This window comes from Hetaerina americana, unplaced genomic scaffold, assembly GCF_022747635.1.
Source record: "Hetaerina americana unplaced genomic scaffold, ioHetAmer1.1.p SCAF_15, whole genome shotgun sequence".
NCBI lineage: Eukaryota > Metazoa > Arthropoda > Insecta > Odonata > Calopterygidae > Hetaerina > Hetaerina americana.
The window spans coordinates 7,219,468-7,246,611 of NW_027286625.1; the positions used below are offsets into that span (position 1 = coordinate 7,219,468).

Consider the following 27,144-nt stretch of genomic DNA (forward strand, 5'->3'; position numbering starts at 1 on the left):
AATTTTTTCTTGCTATTCCATGAATTTTATATTGATTTTGAAAACATATAATACTATTGATGCATTGCTTTAATAATTGCATAAATACATTTTTTTAACCTCACAACCTCCACCATGCCGAAGCACAGTGCGCAACGTATATGAGACGAATCTCCAAATACATCTAATTAAATATTAAAATAATAAGTCAATTTAGTCCAAATATCTTTCCTTCCGTGTTGAACAATGGATTAATAAAAATTATATATTCATTGAAATTTTATTGCAAATTGGAACTTGTAAAAATATGATAAAAACAAATGTTCTCATATTTATACAAGTACTAATTAACTTGAAGTCAGTGAAGCTCCGGTAATATTTAACTGAAGATTCGTATTTTAACGCGTCTTTCGACAACTTATCGATGAACTGATTATTTCTCTCCTCTCCTTCCATTTTCCTCGAGTTACCTGTTATACCCATACCGCAGTTTTAACGAGTTGAATGGCTTCGGTAGACTATGGATAGTCCAGCTAGACTACCCATAGTCTAGCTGGACTATCCAGTCCTAGTCCAGCTATGTGCATGGCTGCATGATATTGAATTATCAAACACTCAAAAAATTATAAACCTACTATTGGCATGTCCACCACTACCCTTTCCCTAGAGCAATCATATGAGACTTGCTGGGTTGGTCCGTGAAATTCACACCCACCTGCCAGCCCAAAAGGTAGCGAAGTCGAGTTTCACCTCTGCCATGGGTATTGAGTCAGCTCTGTTGGCTTGGTTTCTGGATCGCCTGATGGCATATGAAGGCTTTCCGGGATCCCAGCGGCTGACATGTGACCAGACGTATCCCAGTAGCAGAGGTGTCACCGGCTGGCCAAAAGAAAGACACCCCTATGACGAAACAGGCATTCACCAATTAAGACCTTGCATTCGTTTGCAGTTTGCATTAATTGAAAAGAATGCATTCCTTTTTTCAGTTTTATGAGGCTCAGCTGTGTCCTATTGATTTTTGCATTCATAAAAAAGTCTATTCGGCCGGTCTTATTCTCTTCTTTGTACTAAGAATTAATTAAATAAATATAGAAAAATGTATCTTTACACCGACTTAAGATGCATAAAGGGGTTGAAATAATCTTGGCGGATCAAGTAATATGCCTATGAATCAGTCCATCATCAGGCTGAACACTGGCTAAACACGTTTATTTTGTTTATTTATACACCCCTGCCAGTCACCGCTAGGATGTGTGACAGGGGGTGAATACACACCAGAATAAATTTACCCGAACATGACCCTATCTTAATATATCTACTCTACACTCCATTTCCCTAATTTAATTAACATGAGCTCTCCTATCGTAGTACTATGGGGGTAGTAATACATTTTCAACATCACTGCTAAAGAGATCTCCTTACGATTTATGCAAGGGCTTCATCTGTAATTTAACCTTCACTCCGCGAGTAATTCCCAGCTTAGCTGCTCCAATATTTTGGAAACACTATCCCTCCCATTCGTATAAAATCATCAACAAATAAAGGAACGCGAGTATTAAAAAAATATTTTTTTTAATTTTTAATTAATTATAATAATTTCTTGGTGAAGTACTTTTATGCATTCATTCTTGAATTCTCAATTTGTCTACATGATTATCAATATTTTATATCCCTAGTAAATTTCTGATATCTTAAAATGATCTAAAAAAATGCTTCTTCGCCGGTTACGGGTTTTGGTAAATTTTGGCGAAAGCGATATTGCAAGACCCAAGGAAATCACTTTTTCTGCGTTCTCTCCCGCCTTCCCCTCCTCTCACCTCATTCTCCTCCTTTATTTTCTTTTCTTAACCCTCATCTCAACGCCCCATTCCGAGATATGTAGTACTCCTTCACCACCCTCCTCCAACCACCCCTCTCCCACTTACGGCTTCGGATTCCCGTTCCTCGCATCCTGCCATAAACATTTCATCACACTCTATTAATTGCCACGCTCCTCTTCCTTACTTTCGCTAGAACTTCGGCCTCTTCCTCCCCTTCTCCGATTTATGCCATGCTAATGCTGTTCCATCCTCTCCCCGTTTCCCTCAGCTGTTTATTTCATTGAGTTTGTTTTTTTTCTCTATTTTCCAATCCCCGTTGTTTCTCTTCTCAGCTGTTACCACATCTTACCGCGAAGTGAATCTGGAATTGCGCGCCAACATGCAACATTGCAACGAATCTTTTTCTGCACTGCCAAATACGATTGGAATGTTTTTTTTGGAACTTCCATATTTATGTCGCCTTCCCTGAGGTAGTTTACAGAAACGCTTCCCTTTCTCTTATAGTATGTTCCGGTCAAATATGTTCGGTGGCTTATCGCACCAGCTTGCTAGTACCTCAAGAATTTGAGTTTCGAGTCTCCCCTTAAGTGATTTGGTTGCGCTTTTTAATGTGGCATTTAATTTCCACTTCAGCGCTGGTCCCTCTTCAATGCTATCCCAAAGCCGGTCTTTACTTTCATGTTTTACTTTGCATGAATATTGGTGACGTATCAATTTCTTGGTGGACTACATCTAAATAGGACTCCCATGTTATTTCAACGTTTCCAAGAAGGTTGGTGTCTAAAAATCTCAGAAATTCGACGTTACATTTTTCGAAAAGAAAAAGTTTTCGTTTTGGCTTTGTGATATTTTCCAATGTAGTTTTTAGTTCAACGAAGGTTGTCGTATGATCATTTGTTCCATAATTTACAATGATGATGAGTCGCTAAAACATCCACAGTTCTATTTCCTCTCATAAACTATGAGCGAGTTGATTATCGCATCACCTAACTGTCGTTTCAAGAATGTATCCCAATGCTGTAGATATCTTAATTAATTCTTGGGAAGTTAAAGACACTGCCGTTAATCATCCCTCGATTAGGGATCTTACGTAAAAAAGTGGCTCGATCCATGTAGACTCAATGAAAAGCGAAAAGTTTACTGATCTAAATCCCGTGTATCACACTGACTACGAGAGTCATGCTTGCTGCAATATGTGTATTCTTCGTATTATACTATGCATATCGTGTAATTAGTCTAGTATACCTGCTTTTACCGTGTTATCTCGTTTCATTAATCATGTATCGAGGAACGGGGACATTTTAGAACAAGGGGGGACCCTATATCTATGTTCTTCATAACAAGCATTTATTCTTCTTATCCTCTCTATGTCACAACTATATCTAGAATTCAGGACCTTTATACAGTCTGGTAGGCAAGCAATGTTAATTCTTAAGTCCTCGGTAGTATAGTGGTCAGTATCCCCGCCTGTCATGCGGGAGACCGGGGTTTGATTCCCCGCCGGGGGGAATTTTTTTAAGTTAAAGAGAGAAATTTTGCTCTAGTTAGACCTCATTTGGAATATGCCGCATGTATTTAGGATCCTTGGAAAATTTGGCAAAAAGAAATAGATGAAGTCCAGAGAAAATCCGCTAGATTCGTTAAAAATTGTTATGATAAGAACACTAGTGTGACAGGTCTCTTAAGGGATTTAGGCTGGGAACCACTTGAAGGGCGGAGAGAACAAGCGAGGCTTAGACTTTTAGAAAGGTTCAGAACAAACGAGTTTAACTATGACACCGAAGGAATTATAATGGCCCCATACCACTTGACCACAAAGATAAAATAAGGGAGATAGATTCTAGTACAGATAGATACAAATACTCATTCTTTCCCCAAACGATCAGAAATCATAAAAGTAAGAAACCGAAGTCACTTTAGAAATATTAAAAACATTGAATTTACAAGTCGGAACAAAATTAAACATTGAAAAGTGTTAGGTATACTTTCAGGTGCATGTAAGATGTAGTTTGAGTGTTTGCATGTGTGGGGTGTCAGTGTTCTTGCATGAATGTATGCCATTTTTTTTGCGGATGTATGAATTTGTGGTTTTTGCATGCGGTTTCTTTTTCTTTTCTAAATTACGGGTGGTGTCCTAACACCCCCCGCCACATGCCCTTGCGGCGGCTTGCGGGGCATTAAGTAGATGTAGACGTAGATATCGAAAAAGTTGGTAAATGGAGGTAACAATAAGGAAATTATTATGATGATCTACAGGGATAATATAAGAGAGATATTGCCACTGGCAGATTCATGTACCTGCTCTTCCCTCGCACGATACTTGGTCATAGCTAATGTGATCGTACCACTGAGTTTTCCCTCACAATTCTGGTAGGAATTTGTCTTCAGAGCATATTCCACATCATTAAAATACAATGCGTAACTTTATATCTACGATAAATATAATTGTGTGAATTCGGGTAAACTGTAAAACTTGTTCCCGGACGGTGTTACGAATCGTAAAAGCTGCAAATCTCTTCAATTATATGATCAACAGATGGTTTAATTCCCAGTCCAACGAAATATAAATTAATTATGAATTAATATTCCTTTGATCCTCCGGTATTCAGGACGAAAATGCATTTACTGTATTATTTACTGTATTGTATTATTTTACTGACCTAACACTCCCCGCCACACGCCCTTGCGGAGGCTTACGGAGTATTGTGTAGATGTAGATGTAGATTTGTCTACCAATGAACCTCTGTTGACAAGGGCATTCAGCATTCACTATTGAAATATTATCATATGCTGTTTTAAATATTAAATTAAATTTTTACATTTATATCATAATTACTGTACAACATGTTAGTGATGATGTTGTAAATAGCCTATGATTCAACTGTGACAAAAAAATATTAATTTTATCAAATTGGAATACATTAATTCTATGTATGGATGAATATTCTCATCATATTCTTACTATATATCTCGCGGACACTCAGAAAATAGGTCTGGTTCAAGTGAGCAGGTAAGCTTTGAATGTTGAGGTGGATCAATTTCTTTGCGCGTGGAAATCGAATAAACTTGTCCTTGAGTATTTTGCCCATTGGTGTGTGTCAGTGTGTGAATTCCAAGAGGGCGTATAATTATGTCTTTCTTGGAAGGTGCAGGGTATTCAGATGCGTTCGGATTAAGTCCGATTGTCGTATGGGTTAAAAACGAGGCAGGTAGAAAAGAAGGGGCTATGGGGTTTAGAGGGGAGGCCTGAGTAGGGAAGCGATTTTGAGGATAATTCACAATGAAAGGGGTCGTTGAAAGGAGTGGAAGTGGAGAGAAGGAGTGCTGAGTAATGCGAGTACATAATACCACTCAAACCGCCGCAGGGGCGTGTGGCGGAGGGTGATAGGTAACCCTCCTTAAAAGAGAATATAGCTGCATGCGAAACGATGGTTTGCCGGCCTCGGTGGCGGCGGGGTAACGTCCTCGTCTGCCAGTCCATGGGTCGCGGGTTCGATTCCCTCCTGGGTGCGTTTTCTTCCACCTAGGGCTTGGGTGTATGTAATCCATTGTTATTCTTTGTTAATATAGTCCGATGTAAAGGCCAGAGCGCTGTTTTCGGACTAAGGCTAAATAAATAAAACCGACAAATTAATGCATACCTACACCTACAAAGGCGTAGATTTCACGCGAAAACCTTTTCAACTTGACGCATGCAAATACATATATTATCAATTAATATGCATATGCACCTACAAATGTAGTAAAAATCTATCCACTGATGAGGAAAATTAGAAATGAAAAGTATTTAGGGGAAATTCTACTATCACATCTATCGCTACTCATGGTCTCCGCCCCCATAAAAACAGGTACGGAATGTGACACACAGTAGGAAGCAGGCAGCGGAGGCACAAGGAAAGACCCGTTAAAACTTAGATATGGACCGTGGTTTTGTACGGACTTAGTCGTTGAACCAAGACGATAAGGGTAAATTGGAGGTTTTAAAATGCGGGTCTGGATAAAGATGCACGAGGGTGGTTCCATAAGTACCCGGCCTGACCCAGATATGGCGGTCGTTGTTTTTAAAAATATCACTGTATTAGTATGCATACAATCTATAAAACATGTGTTTTAAGTTTGAAGACGCCAAGTTGTTTGGTATTTGTTTGGCAGCCATCTATATTGAACGTTTTCAGTGAATTTGTGAAAATGGATAAAATTGGTCATCGTTATATGATACAATACTTTTATAAAAGACCTCGGCCAAACCAATATAAAACCTGAACTGGATTCCTACTCTGGGTGAGTCTGCTCCTTCGTTTACAATGGTAAAATATTGGGTAGCAGAGTTTAAACGAGGTCGCACGAGGTGCCAAGACGAGCATCGCATTGGTTGACTAAATGAGGTGATGACTCCAGAAACGGTGAAGAAAATCGACAAAGTGATACTGGATGATCGTCGACTGAAGGTATGCGAGCTAGCAGACATATTAGGCACTTCATGAAGTGCGGTACAACGCATATTAAATGAAAATTTGGCCATGAGAAACTTGGGTGCAAGATTGGTCACACTCGAGCAAAACCAGTGTCGTGAAGATGTTTCAATTGAGTGTTCAGCAAAGTTTCGCAGCAACAAATTAGAATTTTTGCGCCGTTTCATAACCATGGATGAAACATGGGTCCATTACTTTACACCTGAGACAAAATAAAAATCAAAACAATGGATTCAAAAGGGAGACCAGCCTCCAAAGAAGGTGAAGACCGGTTCATCTGCAGGCAAGGTAATGGCGTCGGTTGTTTGGGATGCGCGTGGGACAATTTTCATTCACTATCTTGAAAAAGGAAAACCTATCAACGACGAGTATTATGCGAACTTATAGCAACGTTTGAGCGAATAAATCAAGGATGAACAATAAAGCACACGGTTGCAGTAAGATGGAAGTATTAACATAAAAGAAGAGTTTCGAAAAATTACATTACTATCCAATACAGAGTTTTCTCTTATTGTTGTTTGTAATCTACCAGCTTTAAGGTACGTTTTGGATGGACACAAGCTACACAACGCTTCCACGATTACTTCCCTGCCTCTCTTAACAAAACAAAACCTGAAATTTGACTTTTCAGTAAGTCCCTCTCCAATTTCGCATACTTCTTTCATCCTTTCATTCCGTCCAACATGCCACACCTATTTCTGCTCCTTCCCCGTTTGTCTAACGTTCTGTCCTCTATCGTAGTCTTCAACATCCTATTGCCGATCAAAATTTTCTGCGCCCATCTTTCCTGCCTCCTTGGGATTTCTCCCAACAATCCTCTCTCTTCCTCCACCTTAATTAGCACTACTTCATTTGTTTTCTTTTCTGTTCATTTCATCTTCCCAATCCTTCGCAACATCCATATATTTCAAAAGCGCCCTATCTATGCTTATCATCTTGCTTGAATGACCATATTTCCGTGGCTTGCAAAACTATACTCCTAAGTTTCAACGAGTCTTTTCTTAACACCCTTTTAAAAACATCCCTGTCATCAATTCTCTCCTCCTTATGAAAGTTTCTTAAGCGAACGCACATTATGTCCCCACTGCTTTGACTACTTTGATCCAAAACACTTCCGAGATTTTTACTGTTCCACCTGCTCTAATTTATGAAATTTCAATCCTAATATTTCACTCACCTTTTCTCTCCCACGAAACCCGCATCATAATTGTTTCGTTTACATTTATTTTCACCTAATACCTAACGCACTGACTTTCCAATGCGGTCACCATTACTTGCAACCCCTTGGTTGACTGACAGCTAAAGCTGTATAACATTTCAAAGGGACGATTCGCTATGTAAGTAAAACATGAATAAGTTGTAAAATGAATGTATCAATAAAAAAATGAAAGAGACCAGAGTTTAGCAGAGCAATGAAATGTCGATACTAGAAGGTAGAACTTCATACCGAAGCATTCGATCCCTGCGATTCCATAACATTGGCCATTTATGGATTCAATGACAAATTCATAGGCTGAACAATAAAGTACACGATTGCATCAAGATGGAAGTATTAACATAGACATTACTGTCCAATACACAGTCTTCCCTAATTATTGTTTGTAATCTACCAGTTAAGGTAGGTTTTGGATGGACACAAGCTGCACAACGCTGCCACGATTATTGTTGACGACTTCCGAGGAGGATATGGCTTCCTCTTCTTACATGCATTTATTCTTTCCAATTGCGTACCATTTTGTACGGAATCGCTTGACGCTCCAGAATTGCTGGTGCTTGGATACGATTTGTTACGCGTACGCTACTCGTATATCGTGCGAGAGAAGAACAAGTACTGAACCGCGCCAGTGACGGAGTCTCTCTCTCTTATTTTACCCTTGTGGTGCCAATGATATGTGGGAATATTAATTCCCCTGGTGTCACTAGTAAACTGAGGTGTTCTGCAACTTCCTAAAAGTCTTAATCTAGCTCTCTCTCTCTCTTTCGTGAACTTAAGGCTCTCGCCCTAGTTCCTCCGACATACCCATCGCGCTTACTCTCTTCTCGAAGAAATTTAACAAAAAATCTCAAACCATTTTCACGTTGCCTTGCACGTGGTCTGATGGATCTCGACGGGCGAACTCCGCTCTCTACGACAGACCTAATCTAAGGACACCCGAAAAGAAAATCCAGACCAAGCATCTCCATATCGCTGCCCGATGATTACGAGTGTCTGGTAGATAAGCAAAGTAGGGGAGACAACGGAAGTAATGAGTTCGGAGGAAGCGAGAGGAGACAGAAGGTGGAACAATTGTAATAAAACGTCCTAAATGAGGCGAGATAAAAACTAGATGGACCGTCCTTCCACTTAACCCATTGTCATTTACACGCATAAATACGTCGGAAGGGATACAAGGAAGGCACTGCTGAAAACATCGTGCGTCCAAAAAGACGCGAAACACTGATAGCAGATTCGCATCTAGGAGAAATCCTTGGAAAGCAAATAAAATTAAAAGCCTGGGGATCAATAGATGCCGAAATCCAAATATTCTATTAGTTCTCTGCTAAAGAATATTGGACGGTCAGAACGTTGGTTATTTCAGCTCATTTTATGGCTTTTATTTCCTCCACAATATGCTTCCATTTAGAAGTGAGTTTTTTCTTTGCAACATTTAGGTATCTTTCATAGAATGAATGGTAAAAATTGTAATCTTTTATATGCCAAAAAACAGCTGTACATCAACATAATATCCCGCAAGCCACCGCGAGGGCGTGTGGCGGGGGGTGTCCGGTCACAACCCGTAAAAAGGAACAAAGCCACATACAAAATCAACACATACATGCAAAACTATACCCACAGTGGCTCATACATTCATGCAAAAATCCTTTCATTCTACACGCATGCAAATGGATTTAGTATCATCTAACCAAGCTAGAATTTGAAAATTAGGAAGGAGAAATTCCACTACCACATTGACATGCAACATAAAAAGGTCTCCTCCCCAAGGACACAGGTAGGGAATGTGACCCAACGCCGCAGGTAGTAGTGAGGAAAAGAAGTGTAATGTAAGATTCAAAGGCTAAAAGAGGGAAGACAATTTAAGAAATGGAATGTAGGAGAATTAACCGGGACGATTAAAAAGGAGTATCAACAGGGTATCGAGAAAATCATGGACGAGGACAGGGAGCGGGGTTCTATAGAAGAAAAATGGAAAAGTATCGAAAAAATATATTGGGCAAACGAAACTAAAGGAAATGTTAATAGAAAAAGGGCGTGAAAATCATGGATTACAGATGACATGATTGGAAAGGCAGACGAGAAAATTAAATGGAAGGATGGAAACACTGAGTTAGGTGGAAGGAAATATAAAGAGATAAATAAAAACAAACTAAGGTGGGAACCAAACGGAGCGAAAAACAGCGTGGTGGAAGACGCAGTGCGCGAATATGGAAAATTCACAAAGCAACGGTAAAAATGGTGCATTGTACAGCAATTTGAAAGCGCTCTCAGAATGTAAGAAGGGCTAATCCGAGAAAAAAAAATCGTATATAGGTCAGGAAAGTTATTAATTGAACCAGAGCAGACTCAAGAGCATACAGAAAAGTCAATGCGATATGTATGGGATGAGAATATATGTAAACAAAACAAATACTATTCGGTTTCCGTGAAAAAGAAAAGCTTAATTGAGTAATAAAAAAGAAGCTAATAAACTAGGCTGGATGGAAGAATTTACATATCTCAAAAGGCTTCTGGACCAAATTGCTCAAGTGGTAGCGACATAAAGCGAATAGTTGCGTCAGGCAAAGAAGATTTTACAAGGCGTAGGGAGCTGATGAGAGGGACGTTGAGTGAGAATTTTCAGAAAAACTCGTCAAAGAACTTTGATATGGAGCGTGGTTTTGTACAGCGCGGAAACATGGTCACTGCAGCAGAATGATAGGAGACGAAAGGAGGCTTTTGAAATATGGAAGAGGATTGTTGGAAGAGATACAAATGAGGCAGGGACGATGGATGCAGAGCATTTTGATTAGCAATGGGATGTTTAAGACTGTGATTAAGCAAACAAGGAATAGAGGTAGGAATAGAATATGGGTGTTTGACGAAATGAAGGGAGGGAGGAAGTATGCGGCATTGATGCGGGATGCTGTAGCGTGTATGTCAGGTTGCTAGGAGAGGCAAGGGAATTGTCGCTGTACCGTTTGGTAGCTTGTTTTCATCGAAAACCCACCTTGACCGTAGTTTACCGATAATACTAATATAAACAATGACACAGTCGACACATGTCTGTCGATTTTAGAGCCGCCCATTTGTATTCTTCCTCGCATGCCGGCCGTCGCGTCATTTCGCATAGTAACCTTGGTTTCTACTATCATTTCCTGTCCGCGTCAAGTGCCAAGCGGTGGGTGACGCATCGCGTTGTTTGAGTAAAAAAATGCCCTTATGCACGGCAATTCAATTATGAAACAGAATCCAATGAGAAACTGTTTCATTAAATCTTAAACCAATCCACCTCTATTCGATTAGATGCGGTAATATATTTTCTACATTCATGGGAGAATAATTTATTTTCCATGTAGCCACAGGAAGTACGGGAGCCTGTATGAGATCACGCTTATTTAAGACAATTAATAAATACTCTTATTTACTTAAACCTATTTGGCGAGACTCATTTGAATTTTTGAAAGTGCAAATAAATGGTTCGTAATAACTAAATATTTTTATTAAATTACCATACACACGAGTGCGTTATTTTTTCTTTTTATTCGGGGATTTTCGTCGGTAACCGCAAATTTAACTTTTCCTCGCTTTTTTTATATTTTCTTTCATACATACAATAAACTCCTAGGAATTTTAATGTAAGAATTTTACAATATTGCGTAGTCCCGGTAGCAATCTAGATTATTTCAGACATGACGTAAATGAATATGTCATGTGTACGCTTTGAAAAAAAACGAATCTTTTCCTCCGAAGCAGTACTCCCAAGTCACGTGAAAGAACCGCGCAGTGTCTCTAGGCCTTCACATTAACGCAGTTTCTTTGTAGCACGTGATTTCTAAGAATAGGATGTCGAAAGGGAAGGGGACGCGAAAGTGCGTGTAAATAAAACCGACGACAGACAGGATGGGAAAAAATTCCGCGAAAACGTTCTCGGTTGATACAGAGAATCTCCCGGAAAGTGCTTTCGCAACAACTCAGGACTCGTATGATATATAGTATGTATACGTAACTGCATAGGGAGCGGGAGGAGTTACTCACGTTGCTGTCCACACAAAAGCTCCTCCCACTCATTCTTCCCGCCTCCCTCCTCGCCTACGGACTACCTCAAGTCAAGTTCGCGTATTTCCTCCTTCAAAAACCGCTCGAACCCCCAACACCCCTTGACCCTTGCAAAGCAAACCCACCGCTCCCATAACCACACGTGCGTTTCTCCCCTAACTGATCGAGCTCACTAGTGATCAGTTTCTTTCCGACGATTTTATTCGGCCGCTTTGTCTCTCCTCTTCGCCGTCATCACCCATTTTTAGGCGATCGCTGGGCACCATTCTATCGGAGACAATAATGAGGTAAGCAGAATTCCATTCGTTTCATTTTTCGCAAATCCCCCTCCCCCCTTAACTGTGCTTGTCGGCGTTGATTCTCATCGAAATTCACTGATTGATCCCCTTAAATTCCGGTGAAATTGATTTATTCATGATAATACAATGTAATTACCTACTCCACGATTATGTGCGCTGTGTCGTGCAATGCGATGTTTCCAGACGGAAGCGTTTCGTTTCACGGAGCCGTTCCCTTTTGTTAACATTACGAGAGTGGCTGTGTGATGTAAGGCAATGTGTTGGCGGACCGAAAAAGCGAAGCTATAAGTTACACGACGATTCGGTAAGAAGGTCAGTGAAGTAAGATAGATTTTATGTGGATAAATGTTTGTCTTGCGAAAAATTAAAAGGCAGAAGTAATTGAATATGGCAAAATACTTAAATGTTTTTCAACAAATTTCTATGCAGCATAGCCTGAAGCAGTTCGAAATAAGGTCAAGTTCATCAGCTGATGAACTTGACCTTATTACGATACTTTTATAATTCCTTCTTATTTTAAAACTTCGTGATTCAAATAAAGAGTGGTCGTGATTTAGCTTAGAATTAAATGGACATAACTTTAATTGCTCAATCGGGCTGTGCATCACCTATTTAAAATAACATTAACATTGCATTTTGAAGATAAGAACAATCGGATTTTTGACAATGTTTAAACTCATTCCATATAGGTAGGGCAAATCAATTTTAAGCTTCTCAAATGATCGAAATAATTTCTACATTATTTCAGCAACTCAAAGTTGAAAGAAAAGAATCATGATCTGTCATATGAGATGAATCATGATTACTCTTAACGCCGTCAAACACTCGCTTCTCTTCCGCTTCCGGACGACCTAAGTAACGGAAAAGAAACAAGAATTACATACACCTAATCCAACATTAAGTCCAACAAACGCAAATATCTTCATTTAGCTCAGCAGGATGAATAGGCTCCATGGAGTTGCATAATATGGTAGGAAGGCAATCCAATGGGATAAAAAAACTTCAGCGATTAGAACAATTCTTAAACCAATAAACCTGTCGGGTAGTGATCAGAAGGCAGACGACGAAATCGATTTATATCGTATGGATCTATCTACCTCGAATCCGCAGCTTAGCGGTTACTGCAATGATTACGGTTGACGGCTACGAACTAGGCTTGATAGTTGCCGTGGTGGCCGCATGTGAGATATCAAGCGCTGGCTGGCAATTTTCGTGTTCCTGACTTGCTAATTACCTACTTTATGTCAACGAATTATGTTAATTTTAATGCAACGCTAATTGAACTTCTTTGTATTTTATGTACATTATGTAATCATAGCACAAGTGATATTTTTTCATTAGGGTTTGCATATTTGTGACTTCTTCTCATTGGCTAAAAAGAACTTTTAGCCATGACAAGAATTTTGAATTGAACCTTAAGTATATCACTTGCACCAGAGTATAATATCTTCGTTTTTTGGAGGACTTCATTGAAACATTCCCACCTGCAGGAAAAATATTGCTCAAATTTTTGGTTAATCAACGTTATTGTGGGACGTGTGGATAGATATCTAATTTTTCTCGCTTGCGTACTACATGTTTTTGCATATATTATATATGCTATTAGATTTTGTTGAATTATTGACATCAGTGTATTAAAATTCTATATAATGTTTTGATTATGCATTTTTGTCTCACATCAATGAGTAAAATTGTTTCTGAACTGGTGTGATTAAGGATGGTAATGGTAATGGACCTCCGATATTTGGTGTACCATTAAGAAGGGGAACAAGGATAGATTATATTCCCTCCGTAAGTCCATTGCCATTCACAATATATGTAGCGGAAGGTTTATCGCTTAAGGCTTCCCTAATGTTCGTCTACTCGGTGCATTATTTAATATATTGTAAAGAAAGCATGAGCGATTTCATTTGTAAAATAAAATGGCATTAAATATTGAATAACTGTTATCCTTCAAGTGACAAATATTCACACTTCCTAGCCAAGCTGCCTACTAAGGATTCTACCTAGTTTTTTTGGTTTACTCTAATAACCCAGTTATTCTCCACCCCCATATATTGAGTGAATTTCAATTGTTATAAGACTGAGTATAAAGTAAGCTCTTAATTTAACTGTCAAACCAATATTTCAGTGTGCTGTGGTGTGTGGGTTTAAAAATATTCATTGAATATATACCAGTAATTTCTTTTTTTATTCTTTAGTGATAGTTTGTCAGGTTAGGGCAAGTTTTCAATGGACCCTGGTAATACACACTCCTGTGATTCTAAGTCCTGACTAACTTAAAACAAAATATTCTCAAAATCCGTACTACATGTTACAATAACTCATTCTTCTGCTCTGCATACATCCTACAATCCTTAAGTCCATCAAAAATGCCTACCCTTTTCCTCGATCTACCTTGCTTTTCCAACATTCTTCCCTCTATTGCCACTTCCAGCATCCCATCACTTCTCTTTATCCACTTTTGCTGCTTCCTTTGAATATCTCCTAACCGCTGACATACTTCTCCTGCCTTTATTAAACTTCATCATTTTTATTCTCCAGTCTTCTCTACATCCCAAAGTCTACAATCTAGGTCTATCCTCCTACCTCAATGAATAATATATCTGATGTATATGACCCCATTAGCAATTTTTAACAAAAATAATTAATTGTCAGCCATTCATCATGCAAGAATTATCAATCTTTCACCATGTTTGGCCCAATGTTCCACTAGTAAGAGCAAGGAACTGATGTGATACATTGTGAGTGTGGATCTGTGTGTGAATACATACGTGTGAGTCTACATATCATATAAATGAGATATTTGCCCTGTGCTGCCTATAGTTTCCCAGGTTCTGGTATCCAAAAACTCACTGAGCTCAGGTGAAGCTGTAACAGGCTTTTAGAAGCCTGTATTTACCCAGGAATTAATATTAGACATTAAAAACCTCACACTCCCCCCATTATCACTGAATCCCTACTTAATTAATACTTCCCGCTTCCATGCGTTTTCCTGAATGTTATTGTGGTTCCCTCCAACACTTTTATGTCAGAATGTTTACCAAAAAGAACTATTTTCTGATGGAAATTTTCAGATAGGATTTGCAAAGGTTCAATTTGATGTTTTCCTCTCTTGTGAACTATTTTGTCAGTCATGGGGAAATCATCATCTACCCAAACTTATACTAAACCATTTTTAGTAATGGCTTTGCCTCTGAATACCTTCCCACTTAATTTCAAACTAAGAGACATTTTCAAAGACACTGCAGTGTATGCCACGCAATAACTTTGGAGGAGTCATTTGCACTCATATTCTTAGCACTATATTGTGCCCACAAATGTGAGAAATTTCACTGGAAACAAACTCATTCACTCAGACTAGGCAAATGATTTTTCCAATGTGAAATACCATACATTTTCTGAGTCTTACTTTGCAACAACAGCACTCCAAATGAAATTTGAAAATCAGAGGCCTACTTTATTATATTTATATTTGAAAATGTAATCCTGTGGTTAGAGGATTGAACTACTGACTGGAGGATCCTGGTACACTTTCTGATGATGCATTGGGCACTCTTGGCTTCACGCAAGCTGTGTGGTTTTTCGGGCACCAGATCTTCCTGGAAAACCACGGGGAGCATGGGAAAAAGGAACTGGCACACTCTCTGTTGTGTGAATTTCACCGAAGGGCTTGGTATTAGGTGAGCCTTACTCTCACCTATCAAACCATCTTATGGGTTGATAACTGTGGTTTCTATATACTTTCACAATACCAGTAGGGTCACAGTGGATCGGAAATAGAAAGTAAGATGGACTGTTTGAGACCAAAAACCCATTATGCAGCCCTCCCTTGTATTCACGCATGACTTTTCACTGAAGGTATGATGATTGAGACTTGTACTGAGTTTCCATTAAGGGTTGTTGGCAAAAAAATATTTGATTTTCCATTTCTTCCTCCCAAAGGAACTAAATCAAGAAAATTCCAACCATGGCAGCCAATGCATTCTCTTTGGAACTATTTATGCTATTCACCTCAGCAGCTGTTGTACTAGCATCTCCACTCAACTTGAGAGCTGAATTCGCTACAGGAAATCCTTCCCTTGAGGATGGAATGGCTCCAACAGCTTCGGCCATTTCACTCTCTGACAAATCTTTACAGCCAGATGACCTTTCAAATGTATGTACTGTCAATCAAAAGTCATAATGTAATGGCAAAGGGTTCTTGCAGCATTCTGACAACTATAATATTATAAGTAGTATTTTTTATGCATTATGCCTGCCAAATGGGAGCTATTTTAGAAATATGTAATCATACTGTGGCAAATTAGTACACTGTTTAGCCATATTCTGTACCAAGTACCCAGTATTCTCAAAGTATTGTAATATCATGTATGAAAACACATTCAATAGCCAGATTATTTATACTCAACTTTATTAATTAGTTTATATTATTTTCAATGTGTATTATCATTTATAGGATAGAAAAGGAAGGAGTATCAGTAGGATGTAGAGCAAATCATGAGTGAGGATAGAGAGCTGGATACTATACAAGAAAAATGGGAACATATCAAAAAAAGGATGTAGGTAGTCACAAAAGAAACTATAAGAATTCCTAAATAGTAAAAGGACAAAGAAACCATGGATTATGGATAAGATGATTAGAAAGATAGACAAGAGAAGGAAATTAAAAAAAAAATCACAAACTAATTTCACGTTGCCTTTCATGTGGTCTGATGAATCTCGATGGGCAAACTGAAACACTGATTAGGGTAGAAGGAAGTATAAAGAGTTTTATTATAAATTGAGGTGAGTGACAAATAGAGCAAAAGAAGAATTGTGGAAGACTCACTGCATGTATATGGAAAGCTTGCCGAGGAAGGGGGAAATCGATACACTATACTCGAAGGTTAAAACGCTATCGGGAAGTAAGAGAAGGCAATCTATGTTAATAATCAGAGATAAGTTGGGAAAAATACAGGGTGAAGCAGAATGGACTCTCTGATTTGACAAGTGAATTGTAAAAAAATCAACAAAGATGAATTATGAGAGGACTACAGAACAATGAGTTTGACTTTGCACATGCTAAAGTGGTTCTTAGGATCGTTAACAAGAGGATGGAGAGCAGAGCAAATGATTACTTAGCGGATGATAAGTTTGGGCCCAGGAAGGGGAGAGGCATGCACGATGCCATTGCAGTAATGAGGTCATTAACAGAGTGGAGCATAGAATACAACAGAATTTATTGGTCTGTTTTGTAGATTTTGAAAAGGGGTTTGATAGAGCAGACTGGGAAAAATAAATTAATATATTGTACAAAATAAGAGTGCGCTGGTGGAATAGGAGACTTATCCGCAACCTGTGCCTGCCACAGAAAGCATAGGTGCAAGTGGTGGATGGCGAGTCGGAATGGGCAGGGTTAGGAAGAGGAGTAATACAAAGGTATCAATCATCATTTGTGCTTTACAAGGTATATGTAAAGGAAATAGTAAAAGAGGCATCGGAAGGCCTTGGAGGTAGGATTGAAAATCAGTGGGGAATTCATAAAATCAGTTAAATTTGTGGATGACCAAGCTTTAGGTTGTCAGTCAGCCAAGGGATTGCAAACTGCTTAGTTAGTAAGATAGAATATATATGTAATTGTTATGGGATAAGAATAAATGTAAATAAAACAACGGTTATGCAATTTACAAGAAAGAGAAAGGCTGATTTGAATGTTTAAATAGGAGAGTAAAAATTGGAGCAGGTGGAACAGTTTACATATATCATAAGTATTTTGGACCAAAATGGTTAGAGTAGAAAGGGCTAAAGGCAAAGAAACTTTCACAAAGAGGAAGGAATTGATGACAGGGAGAGTAACAGAGACTTCTGAGTAACAGGGACTTTTGAGTAACAGGGACTTTTGAGTAACAGGGACTTTGGAGTAACAGGGACTTTGAGTAACAGGGACTTTGAGTAACAGGGACTTTGAGTAACAGGGACTTTGAGTAACAGGGACTTTGTCCCTCTCCATAGGGATGCCTCATGAGATCACAATGCTCTGTGAAAATATATTACCTATTTGGACTTGAATGGATTCTATGCTCGAACGTTTTCCATGCAATTCCCTAATGTACCAGTATGCCAAAATGGTCAAAGTAGTAGGGGCATTAGATAAAGAAGTACATTAGGCTAAGAAGCTTGCACAGGAATGAGGGAATCCATGACAGGTGTGTGGAGTAAGAATTTTAAGAAATGGTTCATCAAAATCTTGATGTAGAACATGTTTTTGTACTGCGTGGAAACTTGGTCATTAAAGCAGGATGATAGGCATAGATTGTAGGTTTTCGAAATGTGGAAATGGGAAAGGATGGAAAAGGTAAAATTAACGGAGAGGAAAGCAGAAGAAGAAGTGCTAGGTTTTTGTGGGGGAGAAAATAGGATTATTGAGAGAAATCAGGTGGAGGCAGGAAAGATGGATTCAAGGCATTTTGATTGAGGGAGGAGAGAACGTTGGGCAAGCAAGCAAAGGAAAGGAATAGGATAGGCATGTTGGATGGAATGTATGGAGGCTAAAAGTATGCAGAATTGAAGAGGGGTATACTGTAGTGCCCAATGCGCTTTTTGCTATTAAAGGCAAGTATAAGTATTTTTGTATTAATTTTAGCCTGTGTTCATCCAAAACCTACCCTAACTGGTAGGATACTAACAATAATAATCATTTTTATTCATTTTTTACTGTTGAAACGGACATTACTATAATAATTAATATTAACTTTCCATGATTGGTGACTACCATTAGTAAATATTCTATCTCTTTTATAATGACCCATACTCATTGATTATCTGATGACCAATAGTTCATCAATTAGATATGTACATGATTCAGAGACAAAACTGGTCTCATGTCTTTGAGGTAAAAAGTGCAAACGCATGGTTCCATTGTTTTTAAATATTGCTTTGATTTTAGCCTCCCCTTCAACAGACAAAAATGCAGTACCATAAATATTCAACATATGGATTACTGACAAAATTGGGTATTATTCTGCTCTTCTCAAAGACATCCCTACTACAAAAAAGCACAGTTCTCTAGAATATAACCATGAGATACTATATAAAGAAATTAAAAAGCAATATAAAAAGCTGCTTATTAGGGCTAAAAGGGCATACATGACAGTAAAATACTTGCTGCTAGTAACAAAACAAAATATGCTAGGGAAATAATAAAAATTACTCTGGGAACAACCTCTACCACTATACTTACCAAATTAATGAGAGCCCATGTTACAATGAAAGTGCATAGTTGTCATTCCTAGGCTAAAGAATTCAATAAGTACTTCACTAATTCCACAGGTGTAACATTCATGTCCATGGCATGTCAATTCCAAATCTAAATACTCAAACTTCATTTTTTGTGAACCCCTGCACTGAACCAAAGCTAAAGAGTATCATTGCCTAACTTCACTGTAAAGATGCTGGTCCAGATGAAATCTCTGGGCAAGCTCCCTGTTATTTTTTTATCTCATTAAGGTACCCCTATTAAATCTCATTAATTAATCACTCACATAAGATGCATTACAATCCGATAGTTAAAATTTCTAAAATTATACCTGTTTGCAAAAACAAGGGTAGATCTGATGACTTCAGAGACTACAGGCCTTTAGCCATGTAAAATACTTTTTCAAACATTTTTGAAAGGGTAATGCAAACCCAAATAATGTGATATCTTGAGGATTTCAATAAATTGTCTGATAACGTACAAGTGTTTAGAAAAGAGTAGTACACCTATTCTGTCAATGTATGAAGTATGTACTAGACGTAACTCTAAATTCTATGGAAAGCAAACAGGAGATATTAGGTCTCTTTTTTGACGTATCAAAACCATTAGATCATGTCTGGCTCCTAGCTAAAATGGAATGAATTGGAATTAGAGTAACACATTTCTGCGTAGTTTGTGATTTTTCATAGATTGATATGCTCTAAATCATGTGTAATTGACCTCTTATGGTATTGTATCCTGATCGCTTTGTGAGAATAAATGATTTATTCCCACCAATAATAATTTGTTAAATCAACTTTTTCATAGCTATGTGGTTACTTTTTTATAGAACTAAATTATACTTTACCCCTTTTTATTTTTTTTAGAAATATTCATGAATTGACATACCTTTTTTCTGTCAAGATTCCACAGCAATTGACCTCAAATCACACGGTTCCCGAAGTTTATAGTTTGAACATTTGGTCAAACATTCAGTACCGTTATGCAACCACTCTTGTGACAAGCAGTGTGGCCAATAGGGGGTCCAATTCAGCCGAGGTTGTATTCCAGTTTTTTCTTCCACAGAATGCCTTCATCTCCGGCTTCCTAATGTAAGTTAAGAAATGAAATGGAAAATCGCATTCTGATTTAGTATACTTCATAACTTTACTAACAGGAGGAGAATATTTAGAAATTTCATTTTAACTCATTCTTTTTTATTTTTAGAAGCTACTGAATTATAATCTCTGTTTTATTAGTATGAGTAATCTTAGATTATGTTATTAGGATGTTCAGTAAACAATAATGTGAATGATACATTAATGCCTTTGGATATTTTCCCCGTATAAACTGGGTGCATAAAAATGTAAGTGGGTGCTTTCAGTGATTTATATGTTACATGGCCTTTGTTTTCAGGGAGGTTAAGGGTAAGACTTACAAAGCTTATGTCAAGGAGAAAGAAGAAGCTAAGAAAGAATACCAAACAGCCATAAAACGTGGACAAACTGCAGCTCACATAGCCGCCAAGTGGGTATTCCTTTGTTTTTAAGTTATGCAGGATTATGGATGGGAGATTAATCAGTGTAAGCGATTCAATGCTCAGGCTCAATGCATAACACTTTTACAGTTACCGTATTCTCCTATCGATAACGCGCACCTTATGTGTAACGCACACCAAGAACTTTGTAGCTATCATGAATTTGTATAGATTCCGCGCGCCCTGGTCCTCATAGTTGTCTCGAACGTGTATAGATGCCGCGCATCTGTATATACATGTATGCGCGTAAAAATTATATATTGTGTGTAAAAATAAGTCTACATCGGATGCGTGTGTGTAAAAATTCGTCCTTGATTGGATTTATTCAATTTTCATTACTTAAGGTGTATCGTCATTTTTTTCGATCATCTGAACATTTTTGTATGGATAACGCGCGCGTTATCGATGGGATAATACGGTATTTCAAATCTATTTTTAAATCTGCATGCTTTATATCTAGAGAGACAGAAAAGAAATGGAACACCACATGAAATGTATGCCTCGTAATTGAGCAAATAATAAGGTAAATAGTAAGTAATTAATGTTACATGTCATCTTGGTCTGTTCAATATTTGCAAGTTGTTTCTAGACACAGAATGAGTATATTTCAATGCTCAAGTTAAAACCGTTTCAGTTAAACTTTGGCTAAACTAAACTTGGCTCTTCCCTTTCAACTTGCTGGAAAGAGATATGCCAATTCCAACATTTTTCTATTACACCGTGCGTATTAAATTTAAAATTTCAGCTCACAAAGTAAATATACTAAGCATATCACCTGCAATAAAATAGAAATGGAACCATATGTCCTCATTTTTATACAGTGGAAAAGTCATGCTGTTAGATGCCAGGTGCAAATGTCCTTAGCTGTTGGTTGCCTCCCTAATAACTAGCTTGATTTGATTTTTGAAGGATTTGATCTTTGGGAGGGGGAATTAATACTTTGTAGGTTTCTTTCCTATTATTGGAGCTCGTTTAAATCTTACTTCAAATACAATTGATTACCTAGTACTTTACCTGCATAATTTTTATTTTACAAAATGGTGAGTTTTTGTAACATTATTAATAAAAAATATTAAAAATTTCATTTTTCACAGACGCATAACAAATGCTAGTTTTCCTTATGTCAACTTCATTTAATTGCAGAACCTCTTATTCCACATTGTGGTAACAAAAAGGCTATGTACCTGTCTACTTTCAATCCTTACAAGCCATCTACATTGATCATTGACCGACAATTTAATGAATAATTTTACACCGATCATATGGTGCTGGTCAATTGTTTTCTTGAGCCTGCAGAAGGGCAGGTCAATCAAATGACTTTCCTCATAATGTATTTGTGGATAATATCCCTTCTACTACAATGCAATGTTTTTTGTCATTTTGAAATCTTGTTAAAAACTAAGGGAGTATGTTCATTTGAGGTGTAAGACCTGCCAACTAATTTTTAAAAATGAATGATTTCATGCAATGAAATATTTTAAAAAATAATGCCATTTGTTTGCTCCTCCATTGAAGAAATTTCCTTCTACATCATCTTATGGGCCCAGAAATTTTTATGACAAATAAAGTATATTATTCCTAGACATTGAAATTTCCATTAAATTGTATAATCTGTGATGGAATTCTATAATTAAAATACTGAATTAATTGCCTTTTCAATCATGTGTTACAACTTTAACTGTGTCCTTTACACTCAGATAAAGGCATGGAAAACCAGCAGTATGACACAATTCAGACAAGATTACCAACTTAATGTTCCATGCTATATAAAGGCTTGTTGAAAGCACCAATTAATACAATAACCTGGCTAACTTGCTGAAAGAATGAAAGTTACTTCTACGATTTGAGTGAACTGAGTATATTTATTAATTATTGAGCACTGAGTTTCAGTTGACATTCCAAATAAAAGTTAGGCCCCATACTGAAACTGTGAACTAAGCTTTAAGGCATTTTTGGGTATCAAAGTTTCATAGTACATAATTGAATGTCTCTGTTGACAGTTTGCTACCTAATGATGTGCAGAATATGAGCTCATTCTTGTTTAGGTGTATGTTTTCCAAATCATTGAAGGACTGCATAGTATTTGTTGGTCTCTTTACTATTCCCTTAATTCTAGAGGATTTATTTTAGATGGACCTCATGGGATAAAAAACAAGCTCACAATCAGCAAGACTATCTAAGAGTCAATTTTGTTCTATAAAATTATCAACTTGGCGACTTGAACAGGGCAAAAATAATATGCATGATTTTTACACATTTTCTGAAATACATAACATTCAAAATATCGCATGATTCTGATGCCAACCTATTAATTTTCTCCACAGTGCAAGGCACTCAAATTTATTTGCTGTATCTGTGAACTTGGAAGCATACAGTAGCATGACCTTCAACTTAACATATGAAGAATTACTGGCAAGACGTCATGGGCTCTATGATCATGTAATTCATCTTGTAACATGTAATCAGGTATGGAAGCATTAATTTTCTTTGAGAAAAAACCAGCAGGAGTTTTAAATGCAGAAATCATAATTAGGACTTTAAAGAAAGAAATGCACAGAAATAAAGAAAACAAAGTTTGCAGCATGGTAGTGACTGAGAGAAGGCTTTTGGGAGAAATTCAAGGGAGGTAACTTTTTGAGAAATAAATGTTGCATTGTAATAGTAAACTATTAAAATAAACAGTGGTTGTTGAAGTTCCAAAGTAGTCTGTTGAAAGTCAACAGTTTGATATTGAATTTACATTTTTTTTACAATAATTTCACCATATTTTTGGCAGCAACAATTGTTCGACAATAAGTTAGACAGTTTCTCAGCATAATTTGAAAAAGTTTTCTAACAGTAAAACCAGAAGTTTCTTTTAAAATTAAATGCAATATTTCCAATTTATTGTTGAAATTTTTGCAAAAATGGAAGAAAAGTGGAATCAGGGAATCTTGATTGATGATGGAATGTTGCTAAATGTGATGGAAGAAAGAATGCCAAGTAGGAATGTCCCAATCTTGCATGAAAATTTCCCATAATGTGGAGTTTCAGCAACTGAAATGCACTCTGCTAACATTATCGATGACAATTACATGTATCCTAAGAATTTTACGTGAAATTGAGTTAGCTAGTCACGAGTGGATGAAATCTGTGCTCGACTCTTTGGCATCTATACATTCTAGAGAGGCTCTCTCTCTCTCTCCGTATTTAGTCATTTCCTACAATTTATATACGTAGAAAAATTTACCTGCATTACTGGAGGATCTACTCCACAGAATTACCCAATAACTGTTAAAATTCATGGGTAATTTAGTTTCTCCTCTATAAAATAGCACCACAGTCTATTATCCAGCTGAAAGCTCAAATCTAAGTTAAAGCTGTTATTTCACTAATGTGTTCAATAGGTGTCAAAATAGATGTGCTGATAGACTGGTTATTAATGCCTATTTCCAGATTATCCAAGACATAAACGTGGAGGTATATATAAGTGAACCTCAGAAAATTACAACTATTAAAGTTCCCGAGCCAACTACTAGTAAAGAAGATGCAACAAGAGGTAAAACATATAACATATAAATATATATACATAGAGTTCAAAGAAACTATACCATATTGGTATTATGCATAGACGAAATGCACAAACAAAAATTAATGCACATAAAAGAAAATAAAAACACATTCACTCCTTGCAAATGAGCCTGAATTAAATTTCCTTTCAAATTCAGAAATGTTGGCAGCTACCAAGAGATGGGAAGTCTGAGAAAGGTTAAGTGAATCTTGTGGTGAACATCCTGGGCAGGTGAGAGTTAAGAATTTTACATGGCAATTAATATCTCGGTAGAATATGTAGATTCAGGTAGAATTTATGTTACTCTACAAATTAATATTTATATTTGAGTGCCATCATCTTCAATCAATGAGTGCAAGAAGAGGAAGAAAGCTTCGCCTATTAGATCTGCTAAGAACTGCTGCTTCTGGAAAGCTGAGCCTCCAGAGGAGTCACTATGTTAACTGCAAAATGTTTATGACAGGCATGATGACTCTGAACCAAAGGCTCCACATAGATTACAGATGATATCTTTATGAAATAAAGAGTTTTTATGGACTAATTCATAGCATTTAAGTGGGAAGAATTTCATCAGAAGATTGCCAGGTCAGTGTTTGTGCCATCCCAAAATATGGAAATGTAGGCATATTTTAATACCATAGAGCAATAAGATCGATTTCATATGCATCTAATTTGATACTTAGGATCATCAATAAGAGGTGGGCAAATGATTACTTAGAGAATGATCATTTTCAGGGAAGGGAGAGACATATGCGATGGCATAGCAGTAATGAGGTTGCTATTGGCGTGGAGCATAGAATACCATCAGGATGTATTTGTTTTGATTATTAGGAAAGAAAATGCTAGCTCTTTCACTCATTATAAATTTATTTACCACTGGTTTTGATATAATAAGTAATAATGATACACTGTATTAAAACCAGTGGTAAGCATGATGCCAAAACAGTAGTTAAGTTACTAATAGAGACGAACTTAAGAGTACAATCAGGATGTATTTGTTTGTTTCATAGATTTTGAGAAGGAATATGATAGAGTAAATTGAGTGGTGTCAATGTATATATTGATGAAGATGAGAGTATATTGGAGGAGTAGATGACTTACATGAAATCTGTACAGATGTCAAACTTCTCGGGTGATCGTGTGATGATAGGTGGAGGAGTAAGACAGAAGAGTAAAAAATAAGGGGTGTCCATTATCACATGTACTCTTCAACTTATATGTAGAGGAAATGGTAAAAATAGTATGGGAGGAACCTGAGATAAGAATGAAAGACAGTGGTGAAACAATTAAAACAGTTTGGTTTGCAGATAAAGAAGCTTTAGTTAGCTAGTCAGTCAAGGGGTTCAAGCATTGCTGAGTGCATTAGAAAATCTGTGTGATAGATATTGGGTGTAAACCAATGTAAGCAAAACAAAGGTGATGAAATTTTTAAGAAGAAGGAAAGCTAAGTTAAACTTTAAAATTGGAGGACAAAAACTAGTGCAAGTGGAACAGTTTAGCTATCTTTGAAGTGTTTTGGAACAAGATGGTCAAAGTAGTGCAGATGTAAGAATTGGATTATGTTAAGAAGCTTTCGCAAGGAGGGAATTGATGGTATGGACATTTTTTATGGACTTTTCTTTTCATTATGGCCTCAGCATTGGCCGTGCTGTGCTGTGGCTCTTGTAAAAGACGACTAAAAGTGCTAGATAAAGTTGTTAATTGTGATATTTGCATGTGTGAATATCACTATAAATGCTCAAGATTAAGTGAGATCTCATTAAAAGCTCTCTTTGACTGCTGCAGTATTTATTGGAAGCGTTATTAATGTCATGCAAATAAGCCTAATATTTTCAATGTGGTAGCCAATATTGAAAACTTGAATATTGAGTTAGAGGCCCTCAAATCTACTGAAATTACTACCTTGCAGCCTATTACAAAAAAAAGCTGTATCATTTCCTAAGGTATTGCAGCCTGAGGGCAAAAAACAATTGGGAACCAAATGTGAAAACTCAGATTCGTGCTCCAACAGTGCAAACCCTGGATTTCACACCACGGGTCCCAAATTCACCACTACTGATGAGGAAGGTTTCCAAATGGTGCGTTATAAAAGAAACAAATGTAAACAAAACAGTGTTTGGAAGTTGTAAGCAGCTTACTGTGGTGTGTAACTTTGTGGGAGTTCCTCGCAGGACTCTCTTTTACATTGGTCGTATCCAGTCCAATGCAACGCCCAATGGCATTGTGAAGCCTCTGTATGGAATAATTCCTGGGAGTGATTTCAAATTTGAAAGTTTGAGAGTTGGTGAAACATAAAGTTCATTTTAACTCAGTCCGCCCATTAGCTTAAAAGAGCATCTTCTTCAAGATGACATTTGGCCAGTTGAAGTGAAAGTGGGAAATTTTACCCCCCAAACTGACTCCAGTTGCTGTTGTGGATACTGGCGAGAGTACTTTCCAGAAGGTGCAGCTACCGTATTGAAACAGTGAAACTCCAAGCTTTTGAAAAATTATGAAGTGCCAGTATCCACCACAGCAACTATGGCCCACAACGACAACACTACAAAAATGGGTTCATCAATCAATCCACCTCCAATCAAGAATTTCAAACCCTAAGTCCTTCCAACTCGTTAGTGACGTTAATATAGTTTGCCAAAATGTGAGATATCTATGAAATAAGATATCTGAGATAAAAGCAGCGGTTAAACATGGTGGCCACAATATTCTATGTCTCAATGAACATTGGTTTACAAAAAATGAAGTTGTCATGTATAGCATTAGTGATTTTAGCTTGGCATCATTCTACTGCCGGTCTGTATCAAAAAATGATGGTATTTATGCATTTACGTGTATTTATGCATTTAAAGGTATGCCTTTTAAGGTTATTAATTGAGACAAATTCTGTATGGAATTGCACTTTGAAATATCTGTGATCATTTTGAAGGGCCTGAATCTGATCATTGCTTCTGAGTTTTGCTTCCCTAATTGTATTTTTGAACTTTTCCCTGAGTCCCACTGGGTGTCCATGAAGGCTCTGT

General features: G+C 37.4%; 1 protein-coding gene and 1 non-coding gene across 4 annotated transcripts in view; both read left to right on the top strand.

Annotated features, from left to right (window-relative positions):
* The first annotated feature begins 3,235 nt into the window (after positions 1-3,235).
* Positions 3,236-3,309, top strand: TRNAD-GUC (transfer RNA aspartic acid (anticodon GUC)). The gene has a single exon. It is a non-coding gene; the product is annotated as a tRNA-Asp (tRNA).
* An 8,013-nt stretch (positions 3,310-11,322) lies between these two features.
* The window catches only part of LOC139686781 (inter-alpha-trypsin inhibitor heavy chain H4-like), a 36,159-nt gene continuing 20,337 nt past the window's right edge, over positions 11,323-27,144 (top strand). The window contains exons 1-7 of one of the 3 annotated variants that reach the window (XM_071583822.1): positions 11,323-11,812; positions 15,583-15,685; positions 15,770-15,983; positions 19,965-20,152; positions 20,457-20,567; positions 22,902-23,043; positions 24,013-24,115. In XM_071583822.1, the coding sequence (XP_071439923.1) occupies positions 15,795-15,983; positions 19,965-20,152; positions 20,457-20,567; positions 22,902-23,043; positions 24,013-24,115 (733 nt within the window). In that variant the 5' untranslated portion in view covers positions 11,323-11,812; positions 15,583-15,685; positions 15,770-15,794. Of the gene's footprint in view, positions 11,813-15,582; positions 15,686-15,769; positions 15,984-16,283; positions 18,419-19,964; positions 20,153-20,456; positions 20,568-22,901; positions 23,044-24,012; positions 24,116-27,144 lie in introns of those variants that run through there. The other 2 variants (XM_071583821.1, XM_071583823.1) reach the window with 2 other exon arrangements.